The following is a 26652-nucleotide window of genomic DNA, read 5'->3' on the forward strand; positions in this document are numbered from 1 at the left end:
AGCTGCCCGCAGCCTCTACAGCGCCAGTTCGATCCCCGGCTGCTCCCCGGCCACCAGGTGAGGATCCCACATGGCGCGCAGACTTCTCCTGCCGCCCGCTGCTCCCCTCAGCAGTGTACTTCGGTCCTTCTGCCTGCTCTGCTCCCCGCTCTGGCTCGGTGAATTCTCTCACCCTCCCATGCTTCTGATTGTACCCAGTGCTTGTATAAATAAATAAATAAATAAAAAGTTTAAAAAAAAAAAAAGAAAAGCTTAAGACAGTGCTGTACATACTGTAAGCCCCTATTAGCAGGTATTATCCCTATGATCATGAAAAGCTAGGAACAGAAGGTAAGTGTTGGTGAGGATGTGGAGAAACTGGAGACCTGGCACACTGTTGGTAGAAATGCAAAATGGTGCAGCTGCTTTGGAAAACAGCATGGAGACTCCTCCAAAAATTCAAACTAAAAATTACCATTATGATCCAATAATCCCACTTTTGGATATTTACCCAAAAGAATTGAAATCAGGATCTCAAAGAGATATTAGCACTCCCGTGTTCACTGTAGCACTGTTCACAATAAGGAAACCACCTTAAGGTCCATCAATGGATGAATGGATAAAGAAAATGTGGTGTGTACATACAGTGGAGTACTATCCAGCCTTTAAAATGAGGAAAAGTGAAATAAAGCCGTCAAGGAAAAACAAATACCACGTGACTCCACTTCTATGAACTATCTAAAATAGTCAAATTCATAGAATCAAAGATGGGGTGGTGCTTGCCAAGGGCTCGTGGAGAGGGGGAGATAGGAAGCTGTTGGCCAACAGGCATAGAGTTTCTGTCAAGCAAGATGAATAAGAGTTAGAGATCTGCTGTATGTCATTGTACTGTAGACTTTAAAATTTGTTGAGGGTAGATCTTATGCCATGTATACACTCCACAATAAAATTAAATTTAAATTTTTGTTAATTTTCAAAGAAAACACCAAAAAGGAGGGAAAGAAACTCACAAATCATTTCCACTGTGTCCAGCAAAAGAGCAAATAGGTAATTTGTTCCTCCTAAAATAACTAATGCTTGGAGACAAAACATTCTCCCTCTCCCTGAGTATCACCCCCCCACCACCACCACCCTTCTTTCCTATGATGCTCCTTGAAATAGAAAATGGAAAAGTGGGAGTCTCATCAGAAGCCTGGCCCAATGGTGCTAACAAAAAATTGGGGTAGGGAGCAGGTTAGGAAGAGAAGAGGCAATTTCAAATGATTTTTAAAACACCCCAGTCATTCAACCCAACGATTCCTTTCAGGTATCTATCCCCAGGTACCGTCCCACCTCTAAAGTTTAACTAATGATACTGTTAGGATTTAAAGTTATTAAGTAAATTAAAGTCAAGTGTTGGTTTGCTACATTTAATATTAGACTGCTGAGATTTATATCAATGCTGAAAGAACTGGAAAGGAAAAATTCTAAAGAGACCAAGTAAAACAGTGGTGCAAACCAATGGCACCCGGCCTGGAGAATGCCTGGAGACTCTAGAAATTCCAGACATAAAAAGCAGGGAATAATAAAAAGGCTGAGCAGTCAGAGACCTTAACTCTTTGCATTTGAATGAAGTGGACCATGGTCTCAAAAGTCAGTGTTCATAAATGCCCCCTGTGGAATTCTCAAAAATGCAGGTTCCTCGGCCTGCCTGCAGTGGTCCTGATGCAGAGCTTCTGTGGGGAGGCCAGGGAACCCACATTTTAACAAACATTTAGGTTATCTCTGTGCAGGTTGTCCAGGTTGACTCTGACCAACTCTGACAACTTCCCTACAAAGCCATGTTGTCGCTTTGCTTGTGGGTAATGAACACCTGTCCTTCAGCAAGAAATCAAAAGAGAAGAGACAAAACTCTCATCCTAAACTTGGTAAACATCAGAATAATTAATGGAGATTGGTTACTTGCTAGAAAATCAAGTATTCATCTACACACATACCATGGATTGGGTGAAAAATAAATTATGTCCAGATGATTTAATAGTTCTCTGGGAGGGAATAAATTCAATGGCTGAGTGAAAGGCAACAGACAAACTATCCGTCACCTACATTAGCAGCTGGATAATATTTCAACCACCCATCTTGAAAGGGAAGCTTGGACTAAACATAGTAAGACAACTGTATTTAAGAACATATACTGGGAAGGGTTAAATACAATCACATCTGAAAAATAGCTACAGCTTCTCCATATAAACCCAGAAGGAGGTGCTAGGGTCCACGGTGGCCTAATTTTATCATAAATAATGGGAAAGATGGAATGGGGATTATGCAAATCAAACCATATATGATACAAAAATGGCAAGGATTGTGACTGCATGGACAATGAAATTTAAGTACTGGTCAATGTCTTTAAATTTGCCTTTATTGAATCCTATATATTGAAGTCACATATTATTATATCTCTTTATTGAAACCCCAAAGTGCCAAATGTAGAGTGATTTATGGAAGAAGGAATCATCAAATGCATAAGTAGAAAAGAACACATACCTGGAGAGGCACTAACATGGGGATCAGGACAGGCACTGTGTGGAAGTTAGTGAGATGGTACACAGTGCCGTGGGGTGGCCCAATATGTCTATTCTCTACACTTGGGTTGTGCTAAGAGCTGATGTGTAAAATAAACAAGGAAATGTGTCTGTTACTCTCTGAGACACTTGGCCTTGGCATAACTTCCACTGGGAGTGCTGGTCTTAAATATAAACCTGGAAGGGACTTCACAGCAAGCCATCACAGAGATTATGGGATGTGGCATTGAGTAAGCCAAGAATCCAGGGATGTTAAGAGGGCCTCCATAACAGACAAAATGCTGACTATGCCTACTTATTAGGAAAAGAGGCACCAAAGATAAAGGGTCCATAGGAGGGGAAACTCTCAGCTCCTATTAAGGAGAAAACAATCACTCAAAAGCACAGTTGGAGACATGGAAGAAAGGGCAGCTGATGGTAACACCATCCCAGGGGACATTCCAGGAGGTGACCAGACACCTCTCTACTTAGGATGCATTAGAGATTATTAAAAGCATTCCTTGCTCAGTTCAAGGGTGGAGGGATGGGCCTCATGACCTCTCCAAAGGTCATTTCTATCCCAAAGGATCACATATGTGAAGGGCACCAGATAAAAATAAATCTATTAATCACTGAGCAGCCATACAATTTCCTAAGAGAGCCAGAACAGAGAAGGGCAATCTACAGGGGATCTTGCTCCACCAAGGGAGGAAGAGGGAGGCAGCACTGGAGTAGGCAGAGCCAAGAAATCAGTAGCTGAGACTTCCAGAAAGCCAACATCGGGCCTGCCATCAAGACTCCCAAGTAGCACATGGTAAACAGGAGGAGGAAGAGAGCCTGTGGGGAGGGGAACAGGAAACAGCAAATGGCACTAAGTTCCCCCTAAACAAAGCCACAGGAATATGGGGGAGAGGCCGTGATGCAAGCACTTTGTGTATAAAGAGGGGAGCAGGCAAGAGGGAGACATCCGTAAAGGGAGCTTTGTGGAGATAATGAGAATGAAGGCAGGCGTCAGAGGCAAAGGAGTGAAGGCAGGACGTGAGCTTGGGTGAAGGAGGGCGCACGGGTGTGTCTGAGAATATGAAGAATTATTATTGGCTGAGAATCCAAGGAGAGCGGCAGAGATGGTGCATCTACAACAGCACTATCTACGGTAGCAGACAATCACATCATGAAAATAAAGCTGTTTAAAAGACAAATCAAGGGCCACTGTCCCAGTTCTGAAGTAGCTGTGAGCATTCCCAAGGTATCTGCTCCAGCCAGAGGCACAGCCGGTGGCTGCTCCATGGGGTCTCCGGGGCCCTCACCACCCAGAACCAGCCTCCAAGGGCTAACATGCTTAGGTTTGATGCATCAGAACAAAACTGAACCACGTTAAGGAAGTTAGACCCAGACACAAGCAGCCGCCTCCTGATATGGCCAAGACCCCACGCTCTGCTCCCTCTTACTCCTGGAACAGAATGGCTTTGGGATGGAGATGTCACCTCCAGGCGCCCACTCAGGAGTGTCACCTGCACGGTGTATTAAGCAACCAAAAGAGGGTCATGGAGTTGGCAACCAAGCACAGAACAACTTTTTGACGTCAAAAGAGGCTAGTGAAGGGGGGGACATCACCCAGATGTCCTGTGCCCACCTTTTCCAGGCTCTGCTTTCTCAGAGACACAGACACTGGCAAGACGGGCATGACCCCGAGGCGCCACTGTGCAGGGTCCTGCCTCGGCGGTGTCACTGGTCCTCTCGCTGCAGCCCCCTGCGACCTCAGAGAGGAGAAGAGGGGCAGGGAAGGCGGCTTTGGGGGCTGTCCTCACCATGGAATGAGCAGATGAGCCCGCTACAGTGAGAAGGGAACTAGGACAAGATTTTCACCCCCACCAACGGCGCTCTGGCAGGTGGGAAAGCAACTCGCTGGCGCGGCGGCCATCCCTCCACAGCTGAAGGTCTGTGCAGGACCGCCCGCTGCCTGCCCGCCCTGCAGAAGACATTTCGGAAGCAAGCAAGAAGAGCTGGAGATGGACTGAGGGCCATGTATGAACCTAAGTCATCATCAGAGATTCATAATTTGCCCTACCCAGGACAGGACAGAGAGAGACAGAGACAGAGAAACTGAAAGGGAAACAAATGAAAAGTCACAGCAGCCAGGTACCTTTGTCGGAGGATTTTGAGTTATGCTTTTGTTTGTAACTCTCTGAAATAGAGAAAGAAATAGAGGATGAATCTTACGGAGACAAAGTAAAGAGAGTCGGAGAAAAGCCACAAAGGAGGGCACTGCCAGAGAGAGGAGCAGGGCACCAAAGGCCTCCCCGACTTGCTTCTCCCTCATGCAGAAATGCAGGGAACAGTAGCAGCAGCAAGAGGAGGTGGTGAGGGCAGCAGGCATGGGAACAGCGGTGCAGACCCCAGCGGAGCCACCTGTGAGCCTGAGGCTAGGGGCTGGCAGCCAGGGAAGCGCAGGGGGTGGGGCAGGGCCAGGGAAGGAAGGCACATCTGTACTTACTGTCACAGACGTAGGGTTTGTCGTGGTCTTCCTGGGAGGCGGCATCGTGCCTCCTCCTGCCACCTGCAGAGCCACGGGCCTGGAGAGACACAGGCACAGGGACACTTGTTATTATGACAATCACTACAGTTTCAGCACATGCGCCCTGTGAGACCCTGAGCCTTCCCCTGTTTCTCCTCGTTCAATCTGCAGCAGTGCCAATAACGACCCCATTCTATAGGTGAGAAGAGTAAGGCGCTGAGAGGCTAGGTAACTTGCTTCAGGTCACCCCTCTATATACCTGTAGTATCTCAGAGGTTGGTACTACTGTTATTTTACAGAAAAGGAGATTGGAGCACCAGAGAAGTTAAGCAGCTTGCCCCAAGAGGCTCAGCTACCAACACAGAGCAGGACAGTCTGACTCCAAAGCCTGTACCAAGTTCACACACACACATACACACACACACACTCCACTCCTCCAGCTTCCAGGCCTTCTAGCTGCACTGACACCACGTGAAGATGCCAAGCCCACTCCCCTTGGCTGACCATCTGTTGAGTGTGTTGGGAGCAAACAGTGCAGTCATCACACAGCTCCCCTGTGCAGAGCTCCCCTCAAGTCACTCGAGTCATCCAGGTCCAAGGCATGAATCTGGCCATGTGGGAAAGTCCCCTGCCCCACTTGGCCTACCCCATAGCGAAAGGCTTCAGCCAAGGCCTCCTCTGTGGTCTTCCTCGGGCCTCCGCCAGCAACACAGAGCTTGACACCTCACAGTTTCCTGGGGCTGCACTCCTGATCCCAACAGCCTGAACACATCTCTAGAAATGGTCGGTGTAGCCTGGGGTGGGGGGGTGGAAAGAGCTCTACCTTCATGAAGAGCAAAGACCAGCCAGAGAAGAAGCTGGTAGCTCTGCAGCCCCAGGATAGTGGCTACGAGAAATCAGCAAGGTTTATTTTTAAACCTTTGTAAGTCCCACACTGGTCACGTGTGTAACACCTTGTCTCCTTCAGGTCATTCTCTGGTAGTGAAGTGCAGTCAACTCCCAACCCAGGAAAAGGCCTGCTAGGGTCTTTGGGGACAGAGAGAAAGATACCACAGATAAGAAATAAAATATGGCAGCAAAATGGAGTGCAGGGTCAATGGAGCAGCCTCAGGGGCCCGGCCTGGAAAAGTCTCCCTCGGGACCTCACAGTCAAAAGGCCCAAGATGTTCTCACACACACTCACACTGACACATACACTCACACATACTCACTGAGGACTTCACAGTGGGAAGGCCTGCACCCCAGGCCAGAGATAATACACACACACACACACACACACACACCACCATCAACACCACCTGCCAACCTACCACCTCCACCACCTCCTCAGCTTGTCTCTCTCTAATACCTATTACAAAATTCTACCTTGCTCTGTCCCTCCTCCCACTGGTCTTTCTCTCTTTGCCTCCCCACCCCCAGCCCTGCAGGCAACAGCCAGCAGCCCCTCCTTTCACCTTCATGACTCAGACTTGACCTGAGGAGAGAGCTGTGAGGCGCTAGCAGTCACCCCGAGCCACTGACAGGCTACCTGCCAGCAACACCACGACACCAAGGGTGGTCACCCCCAGCTGCCCTCACCCCACACGCATGCCCCCACAGTGAAGCCAGGGACAGCTTGACGGGTACAGCCCAAGGCCCTGTCACAGCTGCCTGGAAGCAGGTGGAAAGCAAGTCAAGCAGAATGATGGAGGCAACAACCAACTCAGGGAAGGGGCTCTGAGGGACTAAAAATACTGCTGGGAGAAAAGGAGGAGATGTGTGGGGCTGGAAGCACAAGGACTTTTGGTGGGGAGCCACCAGTGGATGGGGGCGCCGCTGAGAGCCAGGGTTTAATCTCACTCTGCAAGGCTGACTGCATGTGCCCACACTCTCCCTGCACCTCAGTTTCCTCAACTGCAAAATGAGGGTCACGGTCACAGGACCTTGAGGGGATCAGCAAAGGATCTTTGTGTGACTATTCTCTCAGTCTCCTGGAATATCCCAGCTTTGAAACTCGGGCTCCTACTTGTCTTGCTGAAATGTCACCTCCTCAGAGAAGCCCCCATCCCCTGACCAATTATTTCCACTCATGCCCCCTACCTTGTTCTCTTTCCCTCCTTTACATTTCATCACAGCACTTGGCATCATCTGACATTATATTACACATGCATCTCCCCACATAAGGGTAGAGAACATGTCTACTTGGGCCACCACTATATTCAAAACCTGGCACAGGGCCAGTCACTGAGGAAGCATTTAATAAACGTTTGCTGAATAAATGGATCAATCAGTAGGTCAGTGCGTCAATCACCATCACTTTTTCTCCTTCATGCTCTATATTCAAGTGCTATCATTTCTCCTTCAAAGGTCATCGTGGGCATTTCCCTTCTATTCCACATCTGAATCAAGGAATTCATCAATTGACTTCTGAACTCTTCAAAGAACCCGCCAGCCGGGCTTCTACCTCTGTATTGCCCTCCCCAATCCATCCTGCACAACTCCCAGATGAATCAGATAAAACAAATGAAGGACAGGGAACCCAGGGTCATTCATTCATTCACACATTCATTCATTCACTCATTGCCACCTAAGTCCCAAGGACACTTTCACGGAAACTTAGTGGAGTCCACCAGGGCCACCGCATGCTCATGTTATGACAACATGTTTGTTTCTGTCCATCCCTATCATGGGCCAGCCTCTCCTCTGTCCATGCGCTAGTCTGCCACTTCCCACTTCTCCAAGAATCTTCCTCTTGTCACACGGAGGAGTAAAAAAAGAGCATCAGAATTAAAGATGGACACAGGATTAAACACTAGCCATGTATCTTTGGACAAGTTACTTCTTTAATTTTCTCAGCTGTAAAATGGACGAAGCAACACCTCTATCACAGAGCTTTTGAGGCTGTTAGAGCAAAGGGTGTGTGAAACCACAGAGGACAGTGCTCTATCCACAGGACGTGCTCAATAATCATTTCCCCTCCTTGCCCATGTTGATTGCTCTCTGTCCCTTACTGCATTTAGTGCACAGTCAGAAGTCTACTGCTTTCTAATTGCATCATGACTATTAGTATTTTCTCCTCAATTTATTTCAAAGGTCCTTGAGAACAAAGATGGTATCTCATTCTCTATTATGAACCCCCAACACTTAGCACTATACTGGGCAGAAAGCATCCAAAGCTCTTTTGTATATATTAATTAATTCCTATGATGCCCTGAGTTAGGCCAAGGAATGCTCTGATTCCCAGTTGGCATTGGATGAAATAGGTTTAAAGGGGATTTGTGACTGCTCTAGTCACAGAGCCACTAGAAGAAGCAGGACATAGCTTTCTAGACTCTGTCATAGAAAACTTTTAAGTAGACTGTCCAAAAGACATCAGTCCTCCCTGAGAACTGCCCAACATACTCCACCTCCCATTCACACACTGGTAGGTCATGGAGACCATGATCCTACATGGTGCTGCCCCACTGGCCACAGCTAGTTGGCTGACCCAGGAGTAGACACCTAACGCAAGGTTAGCCAATGAGATTCTACCTCCCATATACTTGGAATTAAGAAATGTTTAATAAATGCCAGTTGAGCCAGAAACCAATTAAATCAAGCTTCAATATCAGGCCATATGCAGAGAGAAATAGGAAAGGCAGTTGTGTGAGAGAAGACACAGTGGAAAAGTGGATGCTAGACGTTGTCTTGGTTCCTTACTCTTTCCCAACCCTAAAACTCTACCATTTTCTTATACTGCCTGAGGTTTGAATCTTCAAAAATTGTTCAAATGTGGAACAGCCCAGCAGCTTTTCAAATAGATCCCAGCTCTGCTTAACCGTCGAGTTTTATGCAACTAAAAGACGCTCAACCAGGATTCATAGAACTAGTGGTCAAGGGATCCCTGATCCTTTTTTTTGGTGGTGGGAGGGGGAGGGCTGCAATTGTAATAGTGCTAAAATGTTATTTGAAATGTTTCCCTCCATTCACTCAGAAGTGCACCGTGGTGTTTTCTGGAGGTTACATGTCATGGTGATGTCATAGTCCTGCGTGCTTGTGTAGTCTTAACATATTTTCTGTTTTGATTTCTAATGTGGTATCACTAGTTTTAACCCATGGAAACAATAGCTTTGGGGGCCCTAGTATTTTTAAGTAAAAAATTCCTGGGCCCAAAAGAAGCTGAGAACCACTCTGTACATTTTTGTTATTTTAAGTGAGAACCTCAGACCAGCAGTGTCAGCATCACCACGAACTTGTTAACCAGGCAAAACCTCAGTGCCCAGCCATGGACCTTCTGCATCAGAATCTGCAGATGTTGACAAGATCACCAGGTGTGTCACATGCACATTAAATTTTGAGAAATGCGCAACTATGCCACAATGCATCAATAAATATTCTTCCATGGAAGGATGGATGGATGGATGGATGGATGGATGATACATGGATGACTCACAGAAATTTCATAAATTTTAAAGAACTCTGATTTCTTGAGCTAAAGTTACCAAAGACACAATTATTCAATGTTGGACCTAAAGTTCCCTCACATCTCAGGGAATCTCCACTGCCAAGACTCCAAGAGATGTTCCCTTTGCCTGCACCCTCTTAATAATATCTAGTCTTTTTAAGTACTCGAAACTAGCTATGGATTATTACCCCCATTTTAATGATAATAATAGTGATAATGAACTGAGATCCCGAGGACTTATATCATGTAGTCAAGGCCATAAAAGTTACATAATTCACTTAGTCTAGTAAGTGGTAGAGCTGGGATCTGAACCCAGGTTCAAACAAGGCAGTAACTGTCCTTGTTATCACTGCCTCAGCTTCAGCGTCCCCAATAAGCATTCAAATCACAGGGGTTGTGTTAAAGTGCAGGCTCTAATGGTGTCTGCTGGAGTGGAGTCTGGGCTCCTGCATGTCCAGCAAGCTCTGGGGAGAAATTAATGCTGAAGTAGGGGACCACACCGTCTGCACCTTGACTGTCCCTCAGTCCTGACCACAGAATGGGAGGGACTATTGTTCTGAAGCAGCCAACAGCAGCTTAAATATTCTACTTTATTTTTTTTAAGTATTTCAATTTTATTTATATAAGATTGTATCGTAATATTAGTATTACATGGGGAAAAAAATTTAGACTTCTAGTCCAGTTGCACATACCACTTGACAGGGTGGCTTAATTGAGTCTGTGAGTTAAACATCTTTGTACCTGATTCCATCTCAGAAAGCTCAGCCACACCCTTCCAGGGCCTGCCACGGCTCCCACCATGGGAGACATGTCCACATGTCACTGCACAGCTACCTCTTGGCTAGCATTGGGAGGTCCCTATCCAGCCCCCTCACTGTATTCAGGCCTGTCAGCTCCCATGAAGCTGAAGTGCAACACTTTTTTTTTTACCTTTTTCCATCATGCAATCATTCATTCAAAAAATTAGTCACAGGCCACATGCTGGGCAGGGGGCTGGGCCTGACTTAGCAGAAAAAAGCACAAACTTGCATTCAAACTCTGCCTTCTTCTCTGCTAGGTTGGATGACCCTTAGCAAGTTACTTAACCTCTCTGGGGGTAATAATACCACTTTCAGGAATGAAAGAAACAGCACTGGCCAATAGAAACATAATGTAAGCCATATATGTCATTTTAAATTTTCCAGTAGCTATTTTTAAAAAAAGGAGTAAAAAGAACAGGTACAATCAATTTCAATAACATTTTATTTAACCCAATATACCCAAAATATCATTTCGATATGAATCAATATAAAAAAATATAAATGAGATGTTCTGCATTCTCTTAATATTAGCAAGTGTGCGCTAAAAAGGCATGGAGAAAAAGAAAACACAGTATACAGCTCTCAGTCCTCACTGAACACGGCAACTCTTATGTTTAGAGCCTCATCACATGGCCTGGTGTACAGCAAGGACCGGGAAAACATAAACAGCCGTGGCCACACTCCTGCTGGTGTTCTTACAGCGAAGTCATATTCACTGACTGAGAGTCCAGTTGTCTAGATTCAGGTTGGGAGTGAAGACGTGAAGACCTTCCTCACAATCTACTCTGATACTTTTGGTTTGGGATGAGGGAGGGAAGGGAGCAAGTCTGGAGGCACACAGTCTTGGAGTTCACAAAAGGCCCAAAATTCCACATTCTAAAACCTTGAATGGTAACATTCCATGACCATTATTTTGTAATCCTCAATGAAGCCATGGGTCAAGGCAAGTTCCTCAATGAGCATTACAACACTTAGAGGACACCTAGAAGGGCAACTTCCTAAGTAGAAATCAGCCTGACACCCAAATCCACTGATCAGCTGGCAAACCACTGAAAGCAGAACAGCTGGACAACAGACACCTTTCGGTGTGATGTAATAAGAAGAGTCCATCACCACCAGGAAGAAACATTTGCCCATATTTACATACAATTATCTTGATCTGAATCAAGGCTTATTCAAACCACCAGTTTTAAGGAAATGAAGATAGAGGAACATATTAAATTCCACCAGTCCACCCAAATTTAGATTAAGAAATTCCATAAGACCAACCACCCAAGTTCTTCAACAAATAAATTTAATGAATGAAAAAAATTAATAGGTATGCAGTAGGTAGAGCAAGGAACATACATGCTATAGAGTAAAAGAGGCTTAAGTTTCATACAAACCAACTGTAATAGCATTTTTTATAAGATCAGGAGAAAATGAACAGAATGGATAGTAGATACTAGAATAGCTCTTTTTATTGAATTTTATAAAGTTATCTGTTAGCAAAATACATGGAGGTATGTACAAGTTAAATGATAAAATTTCTAGGATTTGCTTTAAAGTATCACAAAAAAAGTTAAACATACAAACCAACAAAAAGTGGGAATAAAGAACAGATAAAAGAAGATGGTCAAAATGCTGATAATTGCTGAAGCTGGACAGTAACTATAACATATAAGGACTCTCCATCACATCTTAGAAGCACCTTAGCTAAGGGTGGGCGGCATTAACTCACATTAACATCACCCAAGAACTGGCTAATCAGAGAGCTTCCCAGGCCTGCTAAATCAGAACTTCTAAGAGTGGGTCCCAGGGAACCACATTTTGATAAGCTCTCATGGTGATTCTGAAAGCCCAAGAACCAAGGTAAGGGCCTTGCCTAGAGCCTGAAGGGCCAGACAGGCCAAGGCAAGTTCATTCTCTAGATGGAAAGCAGCAATTTACCCTGGAGGCTATTACCCTTTACCTGGTAATAGTCACACCCTTGCAGAGCCCTGAAGGTGACCACAGAAAGCCTCTTTGGGTTGGAACACAAGGACTCTGGAGAACCCACCTGAATGCACCACTAAGGCTTGGCTTCCTCCCTTCCTGAACTATTCTCATATTTTTATTGCTTCCACCATGGGTTTCCCCTCTGCCATTTTCCCAGGCTTCTGATCTTTCCTTGCCACTTTCCAGGCCCGAATAACTGCAAGGTTCATGCCAAACCCACTTGGGAGCCATTCACTATGGCCCCCATGCTTTCCCAGCTGGCACATACTCTGCGTAGTCAAGGGTACTCCAGAGCAGACTCCTGACCCTGCTTGTCTGGGGCAGCCCCTGGGACAGGAAACTTTCAGCACCTTCTTTTATGACAGAGGAGCACAGGCAACAGCCACATTCCCTCGTCCTCCACCTTCACCCTACCCCACCCCACCACCTTCCCCGACCCTCATCTTCCTGTGCCTCTTCGGCCATCTGCAAGTTCTAAACTCTTGCAGGATATCACCTGGGTTCAGGGTTCTTCCAGAGTTTTCTTTCCTAATAAGAAAATCCTCACTTTAGGTCATCAAAAGGTTCTTGAGAAGTGTGACTTTCAGCAAAATGAGGTATATTATGAAAGAAGGTCCTTAAATAAAGTCATTTCATTCAATATCAACCAAGGCTGTTTTTTTCTCACCAACATTATAACTAAATGACACTGAACAAAGCGTTATTTGAGAACCAGCTGTGTTCTGCAAGGAAGATCATGGCTACAACTTTAGCTAACTGCAGCAGGACCTGGAGTCTGGGGCCAGTTGTTTGCCCAGCCCGGTCTCTATGACCTCTTCCCTCCCTCATGGGGTCCCAGCTTACCCGTCCTCTGGTCCTGTTCTTTCGCTTGGGAATATCCTCTTCTAAATCCTCTTCTTCATTTCCTTCTTCCACATTTTCATCATTTTCCAAAACCCTCTGAAATGACAAGAAACACAAGTAGATGTATGAGAGATTAAATGCAAAGGAGAAATCCATCAGCGGGAAATGTGGAGGTGTTCTGCTTTCTTGTTGTTTGTTAACAAAGCAAAGACCCTGCCATTGCATGAAAAGTCAGGTGCCCAAGATGCTGCCAGGACTTGGACTCGGGTGGTACCAGCCCTCTTCTCAAACCCACAGGATCCTCCTAGGCAGGCCCTCCCAGAACAAACACCTTTTTCAACCACCTTTTCCTAAGTAGAATTTTCTCAAAAGAGAATGCTCTGGGAGGGGTGGTTTCCTATGTGGGCTCGAGTGTTTTGTCAAAACTTTCTTCAATATAATTTTCCTTTTCTCCCTAAAGCATCACCTCCAAAACATGAAATATGTTTCTCCTTCCCCTAGCACTCTGCAGCCCTGCCCTATTTGATGAAAACAAAGTAACTTTCTGTTCATTTGACCAGAATTTGACATTAATGTGTTGCTTATAAGCATCCACTGTTACATTTTTAAAATAGAACATTATTTGTAATGGCACCTAAAGATCAACAGCCCTGCAAGTCACACCGCAGCAGAAAATCCAACTTCCATTTTACAGGTGAATAAACCGAGGCTGAAAACAGCGTGGCCTGCTCAAGGTTATAGAGCAAAACCACGGCTAAAGGAAGGTCAGATTCTCCCGCTCAGTTCTCAGTTCTTGTGTCTGAGAATTCCAAGGTATGTCATGGCAGGCCATTCCTATAGGGGCCTGAGTACTTCATTTCTTTGGGGGAGGGAAGCAGAGAAGGGGAGAAAAGGTATGTAACTCTAAGTTTAAGTGAGGGACAAAAGATGGTGACGGGAGACCCAGACCCAGCATGAAGAGGCATGGAGCTCACTGGATTCCATGTCAGGGGTCCTGAAACTTCTTTATGGGCTCATTGTGTGGCCTCTCTGTATGCCTGTTTGTCTGGTTATAAAACAGAAATTCACTCACTCAATCAACAAACATTTGTCTAGTGCTGACAAATGGCAGGTATGGTGTCAGACAACTCAGTTACAGTCCTGGCTTCAAGTGGCCTCTACAGACCAGTGAATGGAGGACAGATTTAAACAACATACACACCATATCATTACAACTGCTACAAACAGTGACAGGCAAATTCAAGTTGCTAGGAGGGAGTCGCAGAAGAGAATTTTACCTAATCCAGGGACCTGGTAAGGCTTACCTGAGGAAGTGACCTAAGGAAGTTGAGATGTAAAGGATGAGCAAAGACTAGCCTGAGCCTGGGGAGAGAGTGAAGGAAAGTATTCTAGTCAGAGGGAATGGCATGAGCAAACTCCCTGAAGCATGGAGAGGGACCTCATGGCCTGTCCATGAGGCCAGTGCAACCAGAAGTCAGAGGCTCAGGGAGAGGTTGGCATAACATAGGACTAAAACAGCAGCAGCATCACATTATACAGAATAGCAGCACCCACCTATCCTGTGATGGTGGTGTGCACTGACCGTCACAGCTATGCAAGGGCTCAGAGGGCAGCACATACTACCTGATGTCTGATGTCACCACCACTGCTCATGTGCCTCTGGACAACGAATACCTCAAAACCCAAGAATAAGTTAGCAGCCACCTTCCCCCACTGTCTTTAGTCAGAGGGTTCTCTTCCAATCATAGGGGTCAGGATATTGCTAATTACCAACCTCCCAAAGAACACAGAACATACCTACTTCTCTACCAGATTTGCTTAGGGAACTAGCAGCTGACAGGACCTATGAGTGTTTGGGTCAAGCTTGGCCATCTAATAGAGCAGCAGCATTGCCTACTGGGAAACATCAGCTCAGGCCAGAGCGAGCCTCTCTGCATTGTGGCTGTAGGTGGAAACACCAGCCACTGTGAAGTAAGACAATGACCAGCCACATGCTCTGCAGCCTTTACTAAGAAGCTGTAGTAACAGCAAGGCGTTGCTACTAGCCCTGTTGTCGCTGCTAGTATTCTCACCTCACAAACTTTCTGGGTCTTGAAAGTCCTTTAATCAAGCTAAGTTTCCAAACCCTCCAATTTAAAGGTCATTGCCTCTGGCATCTCAGTACAATTCTGACTCCACTCTCATTTTTTATTATGAATTTATTACCTGAGAGATGGACTCAGCTGGAAGGCAAAAGACTGAGAGAAGGCAGGGAGCCGGTCCCCAGAGTGCCGCCTGGCCTCATGTCCAGGGCCACGCCACCTTCTCCCTCGGCTCCATCCCTTCCTCTTCCCATGGACTCCCTGGGTCCCTAGAGCCTCTATCCTGTGCCCCAAGCCCAGATGGAGCCGCAGCCACCCAGAGTATGTGCATTTCCTGCAACATGGCCCTGACCCTAGAGGCCTCTCAACATAACTGGAGGACCAGGAGTTCCTGACACACAGCTCATATCTGGGGCTCAGGAAGCAAGGAGCATCCTGTATTAGGAGCAAAGGGCAGGGGAGTTCAACTGGAGATGCAGCCGATCCCCCAGGCACATGCTTGTATATTCCCTGTCCATGACCATGATCTGGAAAATAAACACATTTTAAAATAACTTTTCTCCCTGTTTCTCTAAACAGTTTTTACAGTGTTGATAACAAAAGTTTGTGGTTATGTGAGGGGGGGGGGGGAAGGCAGAAGGAGGAATTCCTTTTTAAAGACTCCACTGTCTCTGAAAATCATAACTGACTTCCCTCTTCCCGTTGTTGGTCCTGCATCCCATCTCCTCTCCCTGCAGCAGCCAGAGGGATCTTCATGAAACAAAAGCACTGTTCTGGTTAAAATCCTTCCGATGATGTCCTTTTTAATTTCTCATGAAACGAAGAGCCTCTTCCACGGCCCGAATGGTCTCATCCCTGCTCAGAGTCCAAATCCATACGCGGTCCTGCTGCCCCTGGCTCCAGGCACTCCAGTCAGTCTTCTACCCATTCTTTCAACACAGTGGATGTGGACCAGTCTAAAGCCTTCAAGCACACTGTTTCTCTGCCAGGAAAGCACTTCGAGGGATCCACACGTTGCTGGCTCGTCCTCATCCCATAGGACTCAGGTTAAGTCCCTGGTTTCCCTTAGAGCACTACCTAGAATCTGTCCCTCCTCTTACACTAACTCTTCACACTCTGTTCTCTTCATGGTATTTATCCTGAAATGCAGTTACTCTGCCTGAACACTGCTTTCTGTCTGTACGTCACACTAGAATACAAGGAGGGGTGCAGGAGACAGGTCTCTTGGTTTCTCAGTTTCCCCAGAACCTAGCACAGTGTCTGCTCACAGGAGGCCCTCAACAAACTTTGGTTGAATGAATGAATGAAAAATGAACAAATGTAGTTCACTTTCTACATATTCCCTTGATTTTAATAACATAAAGCCAGTAAAGATAGATAAACTCTTCTGACTTAAGGTCCTGGTTTCAGCTTCTAGCACCATCTCAGCACATCGTGGACATCACAGGGATGATGATAATGAAGATGAGTCAACAGTGAGGACTCATGTACTGGCTCAAGGCTGCCCAGAAGAGCTCAATCCCCACCCCCCAATAAGGGCAAAGGGAAGGGCTGCCTGTCACTGCCACATCCAGGTTTCTGGGCAATAGTCTGTCCCACTCACAGATTCAGTTAAATTCAGACAAATTATAGTAACTGAGCAAAAAGACTCTAATGGGCAAAGCAGGTGTAATAGACCTTGACTTAAAATATGCAAAACTCAAAAAATGGGGGAGGGGGTATTCCTGAATAGACCAAAAACAAAAACAAGGAAGAAAGTACTAGATACACGACATGCCAGAGACAAGAAGAGATCCCTCCTGCTATGGGGGACCAAGCAAGGCTTCATGGGGAAGGTAGACTGGGGCTGAGCCTGCATGATGGTGGAATCTTTGCACATGAAGATGGAAGCAAATTGTTACACAGGGATATAAAGGCACAGCATGGCCACAGGACAGAGGGAAGAGGTAAAGAAGTGAGGGGGGAAGCCTGAAGCCAGGCTAGGAGCAGAGCCAGACGTCCAAGAAGGCCATGCTCATCTTTTGGGATTTATTTAGTAGAAAACAAAAGTGTTTTAGCTAAGTGTTTAAAACAAGGGCATGATGCAGGCAGAGCTTTGTTTGGGGATGTAAAGTCAGATAGCAAATCAGGACAGGTAGAAAGAGAAAGGACAGGGACAAGCGTTTGCTCACTCACGTAGTCATTCGTTATTTATTGTGTACCTATTATGTGCCAGGCACTGTTTGGGTGCTTGAGGTACATAAATCATTACATTATATTACATTGCATTATCCAGGGTGCTTGAGATAGATTAGTGAGCAAAACAGACAGAATTAGATAAACAATAATATATAAAATCATTATATTACAGATATGTTAGATGGTGATAAGAGCTAGAAGAAGAAAGAGAAGGGAAAGGAGAGCAGAGTTAGAGGGTCAGGAGTGCCCAGGTGTGTCTCCCACAGGGCGGTCAGGGAACCTTCATGCAGAAGGAAAAGGAGCAAGAACTGGGAGAAGGTGAGGATCTGGGCGAGGACTCTGCAAGCAGAGGATGCAGAGGCAGGGCCCCCAGGCAGAAGTATGCCTGGCATGTTCTCAGAGTAGCACAAAGAAGTCACCCTGGAGCAAAGAGTGTCAGAAAGAGGTAGCAGGGCCTGGCTTTGTATTCTGGCAGAGTGGGAGCACAGAAATGACAGAATCTGACTTCGATTCTAAAGGGCTCCCACTCCACCATTAGCAGGGGGCCACGTAGAAAGCAATGGGCAGAGTTCAGACAGGAGGCAAGAGTGGCTTGGACCAGGGCCTGGCAGTGGATGTGTAAGGAGGAGGTGCACTCTGGATTTAGGCTGGAGGCAGTCAATAGGACTCCTGATAAACTGAAGATTGTGTGCAAGAGAAAGACAGGTGTGGAAGATGACTCGATGGTGTGTTTGACAAATACTGAGGATCTTAACTAGGGTGGTAGTTCCTGGGAAACAGAGGAGGGAACAATACAAGCCATGTCGTGGCAACTAAATGGAAAGTACTTGACAAGTCATCTGAACAAGGAGGCCACATTCATGGATTTGTCCAGGTCTTCACTGGGACCTGAATTTTCTGGGTAAGTGAGAGACCCCAGGGTACAACCCTCAGGGCCCCTGACTTGACAAAACTCACAAAAATTTAACTTTTATTAATGTAATGATCATTTTAATGAATTAATACATTAATACTAAACGAGAAATAAAACTGATAAATGTATACTATAATATAAACATGTAACATAAAAGATAAAATTTGAATAAAATATGTGTCATCTAATTTTAATAATTAAATTCTGTTCAAATATTTTGAGAAATCTTCAAAATATTTCATATTCTTCTTTGTTTTACCTGAATTACTCAAATAAAGATACCAAAGTTCTCTTTGAAAAAAAATAATAATTAAATTCTGTTTAATCATTAATGTTATTGTTTAGTATTTGTATTAATTAATATTATAATATTCTGTGCCAACCATTGCATCTGGCTATGGGGATTCAAGACCAATAAATAAGGAACAGACAGAGAACGCCAGTGTAGTGCTGGTAATAAGAGCCTCCTTAGTGCTATCATGAGGGAAGGAGCCATGGAAACAGAAGTAACCAACCCTGCCTGACCAGAAACTTCCAAGCTGGCCTTGAAGGGAAGGTGGGGAGTGCTATGAAAAACTGAGACACCAGGTCAACCAAGCCAAGGGAGAGGTATGCGGAACCAGGCAGGGGTAAGGAAGGGACTTGCTCAAGACTAGCTGGTGCAGATAACCCTGAGGTTTCAAGGCCAGGCCATGAACTATTTGTTTCATCAGGTGAAGACTCAATCTGTTCTGCTCACCATGGTGTCCAGCACATGAGGCCTGATGCACTGTAGGCTCAAAAACAACATCTTGAATGAATAAACAGGGAGGTGAAGGGAGAAGAATGGATGTGAAGGGAACAATGACTTCTTCTGGGGGTCACCTTAGATCAGAAAGGAATTTGTAAGCTGCCGGATCACAGCGCCATGAAACTGTTTGAGAGGCAGCCCTGGCCCTCAAGCGAGCATGGCAGCCAGTGCAGGGCTCTGGAAGCACAGTGGGGGTGCTCTGGTGGTCTCCCCACAGTGGGCCCAGAAATACCTGTATCTCCTGGATGCTCTCCTCCTCTCTGGCATCCACCTTCTTCTCCACCCCCTCCCCTCGGAGCAAGGCTTCAAGGGTAGTGCTTTCTGAGGTGAATCCATCCTTCTTCAGGGGCAGTTCCACTTCTGGAAAACAAGAACAGAAAGTCAGGTCACTCAAAGCAAGAGGAACAGGAGAGACGAGAAGGATAACCCTGGAAGGGATGTGGGAACCAAGCACCTGGGTCTGACTCAGATGGGCTGCGCTCTTTCCTCTGGGCAGAACAGGAACACGGTAGATGGGTGCAGCTCCCCCATCTCCAATTCACAATTCCAGACGTGGAGTCCAACCCTGCCTGCATCCTTGGAGGCAAATGAGGCAGGGCAGAGAGGGCACAAGGTGCACAAGGTGTGAGAGGGGCTCAGTCTCAGTCCCTGCTTCAGCCACTCAGACCCTGGGCAAGACCTCTGAGGATCGCAGAACTCTTTTCCACAGTGAAGATAATAATGGCCAGATGTTTTGTCAGGCACAAATGTGTTCCTTTACATTATATATCTTTGAAAAGTCTAAAGCAATACACCAAGGCCTCAAGTATTATTATTCTCTCCCTCCATCACAGTTTTTGTCTGGCAACTCCATGATCCCCTCCCCCCACCCCACTTTGGTCACACTGGGAGTCCAGCAACAGGGAAGCAAAGGTTTCTATAGCCAAGGAAAGAGAGAGCACAGGTGCCAAACAGGCCCCTGGTCAACAGTTGGGAGTTGCAAAAGCTGTACGCTGTGTCATTTTTTCTGAAGGCATCAAAGTTTGATCAGCTACCTGGGACTGGAGGCTGTGGGGCCATCTGAGCAATGGCCATCCTGCCCACAAGAAACCTGTCTCCATAAACACCCCAAACCTCTTTCTCCAGAAACACCCCAAATTCCTAACCCAAAGGAGATTTGTTTCTTCCTCTGAACTCACGAGAACCAAAGCGAAAAGACAAAAGATCCTAGTCTCTTTCTCCTTCCATCTATAGGGCCACCCAGTGTGCTCCCAATGGCCTCCAATGGTCAACCCCAACCAGACACCAGAAGGCAAGGATCCCAGTTGATGACACAACACACCAAGGTCAGCTTTGAGGGCACAGGGCAGTGGGAAGGACAGAGAGTAGATCTGGGGAAGGAAATGGAACTAACCAGCACCAGCAAGCCCTACTCCCCTGGTTCTAGTTTGACTTAAATGGAAATTCCTTCCTTCTCATTCACCCATCATTCCAATCCACAAGGAAAGGCTGCCTGCCATCCACACTCAAGAAACATACATCCCAGTGACAGGCCCAGGAAAAGTCCCTAGACTGTGGAGAATTACAGATAAGGTCTTTGGGATTTTTTTTTTTTTTAACCAAAAAATGGTAAGCAAAGGATGCACCTCCATCAAGAAGCACTGCCACCAAATCATCCATGTCTGAAACTCATCTGCCAGCTACTTTTTCAAGGAGTATTTACTGAGAACCTGCAACGTCACAGCCACTGTGCTTGGAGCACCCACAAGGGGTGAATCAAACAAAGACGCCCAGGGACACCTCGAAGCCCAGCAATTCCACGCCTGACTCCAAGCCAATAACAGCCTTTAGCTTTGGGTGGGTTACAATCTAAAGAGACAGACATTAAATGCTAAATGGCAAAATAGATATGTAATTACAAACTGTCATAAGTATTCTGGGAAAAAAAACACCAGATCTACTCCGATCTACTTAGATCAAAGGGTCAGGGTAGGCTGTAAGATGAAGTTCCATTTGAATGTCAGAAAAATAGTCAACTCTCTACTTTTGTGAGTTCAGAGCGCACAACTCCAGAGCCTTCTCCAATGACAGATTACTCTTCCTCCCAAGTCAGAAAAGGTTTCCAAATGTCTAATCCAAAACAAAGCATGCTGCCTTATGTCCTGTCCTCAGTCAAGAGAACAGCTGGTCACCATCTCTCAAACTTATTGTGTGTGTGAGTGTATTTGAAGTTCATTTCTTAGTACCCCCTTAGCTTTCTCAACACCAAATAAATCCTATTGCCAGAATTGCACAGCATTTTCAAGTTGAATAAGGCCTTAGAGATAATCTGCTTTAATCATTTCATCTTATAAATGAGTCACCTGAAGCTCAGAGAAGTTCAGTAACTTCACGGAAAGCCACACAGCAAGACTAAAATAGAATGCAGCCAAACGATCGCTCCAAGATGCCGTTAGGATCATGACAAGAGCCTGTTGTATTCATATTCATACTGACAGGCCCAGGCTGAGCCCCCGAAGGTCACTGTGTGTTTGTGTTCACATAGAGAGCTTGGCACACAGTGAACATGCTGTTATTGTTGCAAGGCTGTTATTGCTATGTGTCAGATGCCTACTGTCACCCAAAAGGTGAGCAGTCATTCCACGAGGACACTGCAGCTTACGGAGGCTTAGAGCTTGCTTATTATCATAGAACTGGTGGGGCAAAGTCCCGCCTTGACCCCAATTGCCTCCAGAACCCATTTGCTTAATCTCTAGGCTGTGGGAATCTACTTTGGCTCTCTTTGGTCCTTCCTTAAAAAGTCTTTTTCCAAGTCTTTGTGCACCTGCCTGCAATCTTAGATTTTCCATATATTAAAATAAAATGTTGATTTTTGCTGAGGCTGAGGTCAGACTGGGGTCACAGTTCAGGGCTCTGCTGTATATGAGTATCCCCGTAGGCTGTCCAGCCTTCCACAACAGTGTGGACTCCACAGAGAATTTTCCACCCATGGTGAACTTCCTCCTCCTGCTTCTTTTTTCTCCATTTCTGACTTCTTCCTCTCCTGCTAAATACTCCTCTGTCCTGCTTTCCCATAATTCAATCTACTCTATTAATCCACTCAGTCTACTCTTTTGGTCCTCTGGTTCTTTACTAGATGGGCACAGTTGAGGAATGGAGAGAAAGTAAAACCAAAAACACAACAGTGAAATGGGTTCTCCTATATGCAAAGGTCAAGAAAGGACCTCCAACAGGGCCTAATCCCTTCATGAGGAAAGTGGAACACAGAAAGATATAGAGACTTCCCCAGGGTCACAGATAAATTTAGTGGCATCATTTTTGCCATTACCAAAATATTTGTTGACTCATATAAGCCTTATTTTTTTAGATAGTCCTGGAATCAAACACTCCCCTTGCCATGTTAAGGGACCAAAGATTGGCTACTTAAACCTCTCTATGACTCCATCTCCTAAATTCTGTTAAATAGGGATGATCACACTATTTCACAGGGTTGGTATAAGAATTGAACAAGGTAATAAATACACTGCATTAAAAAACTTTGAAAGGTTCCACAAAAATACTAGTGTGGAAAACAAGGCTTACCTATTTTTTTTTCCTATTCGAAACGTAGATTCAAAATTAGATCATATATATAAAGAGTATGGGATGTTGTAAATGCCCTGTAAATGTTACTTGTGATTACCATCAGCTTTTAAATCATTCTATTTTTAATGGTACAATAGCACTGCCCAGTAGAAATAGAATGCAAGCCACTGGTAGAATTTTAAACTTTCTAAGCACATTTTTAAAAAGCAACAGGTATAATTAATTTTAATAATGAATTGTATCCAACCCAAGAGTCCCAAAGCATTATCATTTCAACATGTAATCAATTTTTTTTTAATAATGTGATGTTTTACATTCTTTCATTCACATTGTCTTTATAAAAAAAAAAAAATACCATGCTGGTGTGCATTTTATACTTCCAGCCCATGTCAACTCAAAACAGCCACACTTCAAGCATTTCACAGTCACATGTGCCAGTGGCTACTGCATTGGACAGGGTAGGTTTACAGCATTAAAAGTAATGTTTACCATGATCTCGTGGCAGAAAACAGAAGGACATTAAATATGGTTCTTAACGTCATCTACTTGAGAGCTGGCCAAGTGCCATTCCAGGGTGGCGTTCTAGCTGACCCTGGTTTCCAAGCACTATGGGTAAGGTTTGCAAGGTCAGGGTGAACGGGTCATAGAGTGCCCTCCCTCCTCCCCACCAGAGGGTACATTCTCTGACTCCTGACCACAGGAAGTCCAGAAGAAAAGGGGGAAAATAGGTAATTGGTCCAAAGCTCTTGCACAATGCATGTCCTAGACACGCTCCCTAGTCAGCCCTTAGGGATTTCATTGATTCTGTTTTATTCTAATACATCTCATCTAGATAGAGGATTTAGTGAGTCTTTAAAAGCAGACTCATTTTGAACCTCACACAAATTTGGGGATCACACAACCCGACAAGAGCCATCAAACATTTAACATTAAAAGAAAATGGTCCAAAACACACACATAATTCATCTTTAAATTAGCCTGATTTTATACACATGGATATAAAGCCCACGGATCGTTACTCTCTGCAGAGCGGCAGCAGCTGTCACCCAAGCCAGCCGCCTCCCTGGGCCCCCGCAAGCAGCTCTGCCTCCACTTCTAATTGGGAACAGAGATACTCCTTGGGTGACTTCCAGCACGATCCATCACACCAGAGACAGCTTCTGTGCAAACCGAAGCAAATCGGTTTCCAAATAAGAAAAACCTCTTAGACAAACAAGGATTGAAGCATAGAAAGTCTTTTAAAAAAAAAAAAGGCACAAATAAAAACAAAGCAAAAAAAAAAAAAATAGCCAGTGAAGAGCACGGATTTCTCTCCCGGGCTATGGATAAGGCAGTCATCCTCTCAGGGTAGATCAAAGCCACAGACTTTTGACACAGGTGCCCCAAGCCTGCCACCCAACACACCGAAAGCAAAGCTTCCACTGGGTTGTGGGTGCCACTGAGCTCATTAACAGGATGCAGGCGAGATGAGCCCGAAAGTGCAACATGGGAGCACAGTGAGTAATTAAATCCCAGGTCATTTAAAAATGCAAACGCCTGGATGGCACAGGCTCACGGAGTCTCTGACTCCTCGTGTGTTTTTTGGCTCAGGATGGAAGACTGGGAACCTGCAAGTCATACATGGATTATAATAAAATATGCCATATAAAAAACAGATTAAGACAGTTCTTCTTTGGGGAAATATACAAAGAGAGGGGCTGTCTGTTAGCTGTCGAGTTTGCAAAAGATACCATCTTTCGGGAGGCTGTGCTCTGCCAACAGACAGACTGCCCCCAGGGAAATTGTGGTGAAACACCCGACAAGGCACATCCATCCGTCCATCCATCATGGGCTCTCTCTGACTCAGGGGCCTGGAGATAGAGTTATGGTGCAAAAGGGAGGGAGAAACCCCGCAGACAATGGCAGACAATTTTCCTGCTGTACCGTGAGGGCTCGGATTTTTTTCAACCTGCCTCTAGTTTTTCTTTAAACATACAAATGTGCAGTTTTCTCTTCTGGGTGCTTATTATTTTGAAGAGTTAAGCTCATCATATTTTCTTGGATTTATACAACAACTTACACCAAGGGGTAAATTGCTCAAGAACCAGCATTTCATTGATTCCCATCAGACTCTCAGATTCATGGGGAGGGAGAAAGGAGGGCACTGTTCTCTCTTACCCGACAGGGGGAGAGATTGGGGGAGGCCAATGTCCTGATTTCTTGAGATGGTAGCAGGCCCAAGAATCCATCCGCCTATTCCTCAGGGGTGCCATTTTCCTGGCGGCATCTGACTCCCTGTTTTGTGATTCATAAAGCTGAAAATACACGATGTTTCCATTGAGGACCCATCGCGGAGGCTGCACCCCACAAGTCCCTGTTCCCGCTGGTTGTAGAACTCCACAGACCCCTAGGATAGTGAACAACAGAAGGATGGATCATCCTCCCCGCACTGCCCCCCGCCCCCAGGCCTCTGGTTCCCAGTTTCCACTGTGCCCAGCCACTCACCCCTAAGCTGATGCCCAAGAATGGGCCCCTAAAATCAGCAGCCATAGAATGGGGCCTCAGATAAGCACTCTCCCACCCCTGGTACACAGAAAAACCCCCACGCTGTCAAAGGAAGCACACTGTTGGGCTGGCCACGACACCACGTCACGCCCTTTAGCAGGAAGGTGAGGGCGTGAAGGACAGTGGGGATGGACTGAGAGGTGAAATAGTGCCGGGGCACCCAAGTAAGTGGGAAGTACTAGAGGCCTGTCAGGGGTGAAATCTCAGCCTGAACCACACACTTGGCCTTTGCTCCCCTCACCTGTAAAAGTGGGAGAAGCAAACTCACTTCCCAATGTTATGGGGCCAGACGATTTCACAAAGACAGCGCCTGCCTGCGGGGGATGCTCAGCCAGGTGAGAGCCCTCCTTTCACCCTCCTCAAGTCCCCTTTCCTTGTACTTTTCTCAGGAAAAAGTCCTCACTTCCTGACAATCCCAGATTATCAAAAGCAGCGAGGTGAGCGGCCCCTGGCCCTAAGCACAGGCCAGGCAGAGTATAGAGCAAAGAGGCAGAGTATAGAGCAGTGAGCAGGAAGAGGCCGAGTGCAAGACACAGCGCTGAGCCGAGAGGCCAGCCCTCTCTGGCCCAGGGCGGCGCGGGTCTGGAAACCATGCAGCACCACAGGGGAGATGTCTGGCTTTATTCATGCATTTGACAAATGACTATTGAGCACTAACTGCGTATCAGACTGTGTTCTAGGTGCTGGGGACACGGCTGTGAACAAAGAGACAGAAACTCGGAAGTTATATTCCAGTGGGGGAGAAACAATACATTAGACAAACAAGTGCAACCAGTACTATGACGGATGGTGACCAGTGCTTTGGAGAAAAAAACAGAGCAGAGGAGAGGAAGCTGGAGTATGGGGTTGGGGGGAAGGGGATATACTTTTAACATGGCCAGGAAAGCACAAACCTGGAGGACCAGAGAGACACCGAGCTGCTATCCAGGAAAGGGCATTCCAGGCACAGCTCTCCTTAGTGCATAGGGTCAGAAGCGGGTCCTTCTGCCTGGAGCCAGGGATAGCAGTGGGAGCCCCATGCAGAGAGGGGCAGGGTCTGGAGGGGCCACGGAGGTCACCACGAGAATGCTGGCTTCTGTGATGGGAAGCAACCGGAGGACTTGAGCACAGAGAGACATGGCAATGCCTATAGTTTTAAAGGAGCCTCTGAAAATAACTGAAGGGGAATGAGGGCAGAAGTTGGGAGACCAATTAGGAGTTGCTGCCATCTGGGGACCCACCAATGTGCCCCATGCTTAGGAAAGGCCCACACATGATACAGACAGAGACACCTGCATCCTGGTTGCTAAATACATCCTAGAGATGGTATGTACTGTGGGGAGAGGCTCCCCGGTCCCTGACAGGGGGCATCCCCACACAGTGAACCAGGCCAGGCTAGCAGCTGGGTGCCCAGTGTTCCGGGGCAGACAAGAGCAAGTCCCAGGAACATCTGACCTCCAAGAAGATGACCAGCCTGGGCCAGGGCAGGAGAAAAGACCCCACCAGACAGGCCTGGCCCAGGACAC

The 26652-nt window shown here is 46.1% G+C and overlaps 1 protein-coding gene across 3 annotated transcripts in view; it reads right to left on the bottom strand.

The window, feature by feature from the left end:
- Positions 1-26652, bottom strand: part of DPF3 (double PHD fingers 3) — a gene marked incomplete at both ends in the record, with an annotated part of 242164 nt that overhangs the window by 87762 nt on the left and 127750 nt on the right. For 2 of the 3 annotated variants that reach the window (XM_084241388.1, XM_084241389.1), the window contains 3 exons: positions 5014-5092; positions 13078-13173; positions 19272-19399. In XM_084241388.1, the coding sequence (XP_084097514.1) occupies positions 5014-5092; positions 13078-13173; positions 19272-19399 (303 nt within the window). The remainder of the gene's footprint in view (positions 1-5013; positions 5093-13077; positions 13174-19271; positions 19400-26652) is intronic. The other variant, XM_084241390.1, reaches the window with a different exon arrangement.

Source organism: Talpa europaea, assembly GCF_964194135.1.
Source record: "Talpa europaea genome assembly, chromosome: 8".
Classification (NCBI taxonomy): Eukaryota; Metazoa; Chordata; class Mammalia; order Eulipotyphla; family Talpidae; genus Talpa; species Talpa europaea.